General features: G+C 37.4%; 1 protein-coding gene across 1 annotated transcript; it reads left to right on the top strand.

Annotated features, from left to right (window-relative positions):
• The first annotated feature begins 1093 nt into the window (after positions 1–1093).
• On the top strand, positions 1094–8223 carry LOC116175317. Its single transcript, XM_031493394.1, has 4 exons — positions 1094–1957; positions 2003–2148; positions 2189–3528; positions 7982–8223. Exons 1-4 carry the CDS (start codon positions 1401–1403, stop codon positions 8150–8152), a joined length of 2214 nt encoding a protein of 737 aa, XP_031349254.1. The 5' UTR covers positions 1094–1400; the 3' UTR covers positions 8153–8223.
• The last annotated feature ends 89 nt before the right edge of the window (positions 8224–8312 follow it).

Here is an 8312-nt window from a genome sequence, read left to right as displayed (position 1 = left end):
GCACGAACAACTCATATGAGCACCAAGCACGGACACCGGACATTAGCACCAAGCACGAGCAACATATATGAGCACCAAGCACGAGCACCGAACATGAACACGCGTCGTAATCTACAATCCAAATGATACAAAAACCTGCTAAAAGTGGATTTACGTGACTGAAATTCTAAAATATTAATTTGTCCTCGTCTTCTAAATGATAAGAACTTTCGGACGTAACAAAAATAATTAAAATACTTATATTGTTATAAATACTATATTTTGGCGGGAACGGTTGCAAACGGAGGGCGAAACTACACGCGCATATAAGAGCGAATGAGTCGGGGCTAATGTGCGATGGTGCACCTATACCAAGCTGTTCGGATATACGTGCATCTCCGAGCGTAAACGTGCAAATTTCGTGCGATTGCGCATTTACTGTGAGAGAAGCCTAATGCTTCAAATTGACAGGTCCGTGTGACAACTGTATTGAGGTTCAATGTTCATTAACGATAAACACCTTAGCATCGCCAACTATGACGCTGAATTTTGAATCGCTCTTTATAATAGATAATAAAAAAATACAAGATTATTTATACAAAATGTAGAATTCACTCTCTATTAGAACACACAACTTGCGATGCCATCTTCCACATTGAAAAAATGTTTTAAGAAAGTGCCACCTTCAATGACAATAGAGGTATGGCCACTCCACTCAAAAAACGTCCCGTAGAGATCAAATGGTTTGAAATTTACGTCAAATGACTGTCACAAAATCTGCGCCAGGTAGATGCAGGTATGTATTTTTTGCCTGTCCACAGAGACATAAGGAAAGCGCTTACTTTAGAGGACTAAATACATTTTGATGCACGTTTCGGTATTTTTGTAAATTTCGAGGGGATTACTGAAATGCACTACTACATTTAGTGTAATGGTTATTGATCGGAATGAAATTGAAACGACCTTTTCTTCTCCTCATTCGAAATTTGATACCAGTTCGACCGTCCCTTAATACACGCAACTTAAAAGGTTTCTCTATGCATGATGTTATAATTTTATTTAAATCACATTATCTCTAGGTCACATGTGAATGCGGGTATCGGAACATTTCCTCATTTGTGTATATACCCTTATTGATCCCGTTGCTAAGGCATATACAAACACGGGGTGAAAAAAGTGACTCACGGCTCTTTAGTTTATAGTAGTGGATTAGTTTAACTTGTTTACATGTAAAATATTTATATTTAAACAATTATTTTACTTGAACACATTTAGTGAATAACAACTATTGTGCATTCGACCATCGAACGGAAGTACCCCAGGAAGTAGGTACCTGACATTATTGCGCTGACTCGTCGCACAGTTTAATTTCGGAAAAATTGAAATAATAATGAATTTAACACCAACTGTATTTTAAAAGAATGCGTTTCGTTCTAATAATATTTACATTAGCCAATGTTCTAATCGCGAGTGGTACAAGTGTTTGTGGTGTTAATGAAGTGTATGACAATAAAAAAGATCTTAACTTCGCGTTGTTGCTTCAAGAGTGCTCGCCAATAAATCCGGAATCTTGGACGTATATAAACTCGGCAATTTGGACCGCCGACCGCTTGAACAAATTAAATTTCACGTCGCCTTTCAATTTTGGGCTAACAGTTTATCAAACGTGCTCAGAAGCAGAAGATTATGACGCGATTTACAAGATATTCAAGGAGGAGGAGACGGGGATACTCGTGGGTGCTCTTTCCAACCACCCCCTTTCCAAAAATTCGAAAAGATTTTCTGACGCCCTCGATCTTCGTTTCGTCGTCACCGACAGCTACCAAATTTGGATTTTCGAGGCGGCCGTTAAATTTTTATTGACGTTCGATTCAAGCACGAATGTAACAATTTATGCAGAGAACGAGAATGTTCTTCGAATACTTTATTCGTTGACCAAAAACGCGAACATCTGTGTGCAAAATGGACATGTTCTAAAGTAGGGTTCCTTGTGGCAAATGGTTTACTAACAAGCTATTTACAGGGAACTTAGCAGAATTGAAAAGCCAACGAATGGAATTGAGGTTATAGTGTCGAGGCGGGAAACCGTCAAGGCGTTTTTGGCCAATTCTACTCAATGCAACGACACTCAAATGGTTTTTGTCCCGTTAGATTCATCCTTCAACATCGGTAAGTGAGAAACTTGTAGAGGCACTCACCTTGGCTTCAGATTTTCCAGATGGAAGCTACGTGATTCGGCCTCTTCTCGCAGAAACTATGAACGACACCAAATTCGATCCGTCGCCAATATTCTTTAGCATAGCAAATCATCTGGTACAGGCAGCTGCCCGAATTTCGGAGGTCGCGGTCGGAAGTTGCAATCAAACGGGCGATAAACTGACATGCTTGCGAAACACTCGCCGACGTCATTTTGATAATTCAGCCAAACTTGACCCCTTTCACGTTTTAAGTATTTTAAATGTTGAACAGGCGCCCGATGGCTTTGCATACAATATTTTTCGAGTGGAAAATTTGACCTTAATTAACGATTTAAACGTGGCCTATAATGCAGATTATTTGCAATACTTTACGCATATTTTCACCTACATTCTGTTTAACAAAAGTTTGGTGAGCGCCAATGATGGCAACACATCAGTTGTGTTCGACAGAGATCCGGTATGCCAAATGTGTAGATATCAATGCGCAAATTTCGTACCGAAAGCTCCGCCGAAGAGGATTTTAATATCGTACGCGTTTAGTAAATTTGGGTTACGGACGGACTCTTGGGTTTACGCTTTTTTGGCCGTTTCGCTTTTAGGGGTTATACTTTGCTTGGCTGTTTTCATTTTTATTGTAGTAAGATTTTGTAAGAATGATATATTCGAAGGTAATCCATCTTTGACAATAATACTATTAGTAACGGTCGTATTGATGTACTGCTCGGTAATTCCTTTCGCAATTGACACTGACAAAGAAGCACGAGGTTACCTGTGCGTCGTAAAGGCATTGTCCACTACATTAACATACGCATTTGCATTTTCTGTGCTGCTATCGCGGAGTATTTTACTGGCAACGATTTCCAAAGAAGTAGGTTTTATGGCACACGTAGCGGGTCCGGTCCAGTCATTTTTAACGTTGTTTATTTTTGGTGTACAAGGCGCGTTAAGTTTACAATTTGTTAGCCACTGCGAAGACGTCTTCCACGGCATCTCCTTCGTCTATTTAATGTGCTATAACGTTATTTTGTTAGTCCTGCTTTTATTTATTTGTCCATTAAATACGAGATCACAACGAAATTATAAGGAAGGAAAATATTTCACTGTTGCAATTTCAATTATTGCGTGCGTTTGGTCGTGTTGGATACCGGGATACGCGGTTTTCGATCAAGAATGGAAGGAGCCGATGCTGTGTCTTGGATTAGTCTCAACAGCTAGCATACTGTTGGGTGCCATTTTCATTCCAAGAACGTATATGATGACCGTTGCAGCCACAAGAGATAGATTAACCAGCGTGTTACCTTCTCTTCAAGCGAATTCTAGTCTCGTGGATGTCTACAGGGCAAGCACGCAGGTATGTTCCTGAATTAAAGATCGACTGTTACGAAATTTTCGTACATTGTGCCTAATTTATCGTTAATAATGTACGTGACGTCGAAATCAATGTGCGAGAAGCGTTCGTATTTCCCACAACTATATAAAAATAAAACATTTTCAGATTTAAATATCCGCCTCATTTCTTGCATTTTGATTAGCACTGAATTTTGCATGACTGTTGCAAAAATCATCATGATCGATGAATCACATTACCGTTTTGCCTTTGAGTTTGAGTAGCGACTACTATATACAAATACCTACCGAAGAGACGAGAGAAACTTTGTTCATGCATCCCCAACAAAATTTGTAAATTAATGAAGATTTTGCACATACTCCCCAATTGCAACCAAGACACGAAGAACAATTTAGTTACTTCGCATTCGGTAATATTTTACATTCTCCGGCGATATTCGGGGGTATATGTATACACAAGAGCTTGATTGGATAATTTTATTTTTACACGAAAGTTTTGTTGCAACGGAAAAAAACTAGAGATCAAAAGCTGTCGCGATTTTATCATGTGCTTTTGATCGAGAGTTTTCCAGGAGGCAACCAAATTTGAGTGAATTAAAAATAAAATTATCTTTTATGTAGCTTATAAAAACTTTTAAAAACGTTAAGTTAGCCCCCCCTCCCAACTCTTGCTTTTGGCACCTTAGCTTTCTCTTATGGTAGCCCCCTTCTCTGCTCGGGGGGGGGGGTTACGACTCCCGCGCAATAGGTGTATTGAAATTAAAAAAGGGTTGACCAATTTAAAATGGCTCCGGCTAGCCTTTAACATGAATTTCTTACTGTAACTTACAACTGAAAACTGTCTGTTTTACTAATGTTATGAAAATTGCCTTCAAAATCTACTTTTATAGCTTGTCTGCTCTCGAAATCAAACGCAAAGGACCAAAAAATTTAGATATATTGATAAAAATTCAATTTCTTAAAGATTCAAATCTTTAAGCTTACATAAATGGAATATACCTTATACAAGATAACAAGACGGCCTTTGTTAACGTGTAAGTGTTTATACAAAAATTAAGCTGGAGACGAACTTCCTTACAACGACAATGATGTAGATTGTAAAAGATTAACTAACGGAGATTACATTGGGATGTAATTTATTCGAACGGTTGATCCTTGGGTTTTAACAGTTACAAGCAAGAACAATTTTTATTTATTACCGCAACAGTGTTTTACAGGTGTGAAACGTTTTTAATATTTTTTTTTTAAAGGAAAAACCTTTCGTACGCATGCTCGTCTACCATGAATGTTTCGAGAAACTCAAATTTTTAAAGTTAAAGGTATCCTGGCATATCCTGACAATGAAACATGTAGCGATCTACTCTTCAAGTGAAATTCATAGTTGAATCCAGACATCCTGAATTTACATTCGATGGTCGTCAGTCAATTTTAGTGTAACTGGAAGGTTTCTGCACAAATTTATTTTAAAAAATGACGAAACTGACTAAACTAAATAATTAACAAGCACGATAAAATTAAAACGAAAACTAAACAATTACAAAAAAAATTTCTTATATACAGGATGCCCCTCGGGATGTCCCGTCAACATTTTTAGTGTTTGCATTGGGTGGTGCATTGAATTTAAATTACGTTGCTTTTTAGTGGGTGCATTTGTAGTAAATGGCAGTTCTCCGTAACCGTGTTAGTTTTTGGAAAAGACAGTCTGTCCTTTGTAGTCAAAACGTTTTGCAGAATAAAGTTAAGCTCAAGTGTGTGTTACGTTACACGCCGAAGTAATTTGCGTGATATAAGAGATTTTACTAATACGTCGACGAAGGATTAGTTTGAGTTAAATACAGGGTGTTACTGCTACATGGCCGTTTTTAAAAAAAATATCGACTTAAATCGTTATTTTTTGTTATTTGCAACATTTTCAATTAACTACATGCGAAATTAGATCACTCACTAGTAGGCGGGGGACACTTTGTAACCCGAAGGCCTAATTTTCAAATGAGTATAACTTTTGTTTGAAAAGTGATTTTAAAAAACTATTCGACAATTTTGTTCCTTAGCTCATCAAGTATGTACACAACAAATTTCGTCAAAATCAGAATTTTTTTCGCACCCCCGGGGAGGTGGTTCGTGGTAGGAATTTTGAAATTTTTTTTTCAAAATCGGATAGGGCATACCCGGAAACCTATCAAAGACGCCCATCTTTGTAACTCTTATGGTTGCCGAGAAAAAATTAAAGAAGAAGTCCAAAATTCACCACTTCTTTGGGGGTGACTCCCAAACGAAACACGTTGGACCCTCGGTTTATTTGAAAAAAGTCTTGTCTTGATTTCCTCTATCCCCAATTTTTATTACATACGGTCATGCAACACCCTGTATATCGTGCGTTTTTTCGAATAAGTGGAAGCTTTTCTAGAAGGTTGTCCAAATTACCTGTTTGACCACCAAAAAAGCCAGAATTAAGTCTAAATTTACATCAAAGTCAGTGTCGTTAAAATCGAGAAAAAAGTGAAGTAAAGAAATTACGTATTGGAAGCAATATCACCCGGTGTTTCGTGTTAGTGCGTCTGTTTAAAATGAATCGCAGTATTGACATGATATTAAAGCTTATTTACTTTAAGGTAATTGGAACTTTCCTTCATTGTTTCGATCGATCGCTGGTGCGTGGTGTGTGTTATGTGGAGAGTGTATTTTTCTTTCAGATTTACTGTTTCATATTTGTCGTATAGATTCTGTTTCATCTGTAAATGATTAGCTTTGTGTTTAATCGAGCCCAAGACACAAATTTTTTCAACAAAAATCAATCAATAATGCTGTAAGAAAGAAAGGCACTCGGACCAGAAGACAAATACCACGCACAAGCGATCGATTGGAAAAAATTAAATTGAAATAAGGCTTTAATTATCTTAAAGTTAATAATCCAGTCATAACGATTTTCTCTAAACAGACGCACAAACACAGACAGCCATTGATATTGCTTAGGAAACTTCACTTCTTTACTTTCTCTTGACTGTTGATTTAAACGACATTGGCTTTGATGTAATTTTAAATGTAATAGTAACCTAGGCCTCACTTACGCAATGACTGCTCGATAGATCCAAACCCACTCTACTTCTTCGTAAACTACCAAGACTATCTTTCACAAAAATGCTAACCAAAAAGCTTGCAAAAGAACTGCCTGTCTTTCAACCGGATACTCACCAATAGTAATGCCGCCGAGACAAGACCAAGATCAATATTATTTATCATGCCCTCGTGGTGCCTTTTATATGCTCTGCACCATTTTTGGGTAGTATGGCGAAATCAAACGAGACTAGACGAGACTGAACCAGGCCGAGACGAGACTTTGACTTGGTCTCTTCTCGTCTCAGAAAAAAGCTTGACCAAAAAGCCACGTTTAACGTCTGTTTTGCGTTGTTAACGAGACTTCCCTTCTATTCCTCCAGCAGTTCAGCTCCTACTTATTTATCATTTTATCAAACATGCACCAATCAAAATTACTGCGCGTCTTCGAATAAACTAACACCTGGATTTCTATCGTGAAAAACACCTTAATTAATTAATTAGATTTTACGAAAAGAAATTTGTAAAAAAAGTTTTGAAAAAACTCAAGAAAAACGTTGTTTTGAATTTTTAAAACAAAGATTCAGTTTAGCTGTTCAGCAGGGAAATGCCGCTTGTATTTTAGGCACTCCACCGACACGGACAGCATTTAATGAAATTTGTTATATTTTAAGTATACGGTAAATTTTTTAAAATGTTTTTTATTTGCAATATGTTAATGTTGTAACCTTTTGTTAAATTTATAAATATCATTATACAGGGTATCAATTTTAAAACTTGCAGTCGGCCATATTTTCCAAAGATATTGAAAATCTCGCAAAACCGTTTCGGGGGTATCGAGGGGGAACCAGAATGACGTTATGAGTGACAACCCCCCACCTCCCCTCTTAACCCCCCAGCCCCCCCCCTTCAAACATCCTAAATGACAACCCCATACTTGTGACACATAGTTGGAAAGCTACTGAAAAATGCTTTCCAGTGGTACCAATAAAGTTAATATTCATTAAGACAATTTAACAAAAATTTTATAATTAACAAAAAAAGTAAAAATTAAGCCAGGCCTCATGTTCAAGATTTGGTCACTAAATTCGAAGAAACGGGATCTGTTATCAATAAAAAAAGAAAGCAACCAAGATTGCTTAATGAAGCAGCTCAGGTTGAAGTTCTTGGCCAATCCGTCAATGTCAACATTTAGTTTTTTTTTTGTTAATTATGTTAATATGTGCCAAATTTCATGTGACTTCACTAACTGAACTATTTTGCCATTTAGGTATACATATGCGCTAACCAACCGCACACAAAAATATACCTATTGCCTCCAAAATATTTGTCCTTGTCCTACACACAAGGGGCATAAAAGTAGTTGATTTATCAGCTTTGTTACAGCTACTTTATTTTTTCAGCCCATCTACGATTGCATCAATATTGCTGCCATCACCGCAAGATGTGGCCCACCGGCCGCTCCTCCCCTACCTCAGCCAGAAGTATATTCGACCTTGCCTACTGCCTATGAAGAAGACTTCCAATTCGTAAGACCCCCATCGCCCGATACAGATAAAGTTACACGATTCTGAGTTTACAACTTGTTCCTACAACGCTTATAACATAAATACACACATTGTAGTCTTTGTAAAATAAAAATCATATAAATAACGTTGAAGTTCTCTTTTTCCTAAAATGAAATCGCAACCTGTGGGTTCGCGATAACGAACTTGTAAATAGAAATTTACTGAT

Source organism: Photinus pyralis, unplaced genomic scaffold, assembly GCF_008802855.1.
Source record: "Photinus pyralis isolate 1611_PpyrPB1 unplaced genomic scaffold, Ppyr1.3 Ppyr1.4_LG7, whole genome shotgun sequence".
NCBI classification, from domain to species: domain Eukaryota; kingdom Metazoa; phylum Arthropoda; class Insecta; order Coleoptera; family Lampyridae; genus Photinus; species Photinus pyralis.
This window is presented reverse-complemented; position numbering and strand designations above follow the sequence as displayed.

Coding starts and splice junctions, on each gene's coding strand:
- LOC116175317 (XM_031493394.1), top strand. CDS start 1,401: ATGCGTTTCGTTCTAATAATATTTACATTAGCCAATGTTCTAATCGCG. Junction 2,149..2,188: donor AGATTCATCCTTCAACATCG/GTAAGTGAGAAA, acceptor CCTTGGCTTCAG/ATTTTCCAGATGGAAGCTAC. Junction 3,529..7,981: donor TCTACAGGGCAAGCACGCAG/GTATGTTCCTGA, acceptor TTATTTTTTCAG/CCCATCTACGATTGCATCAA.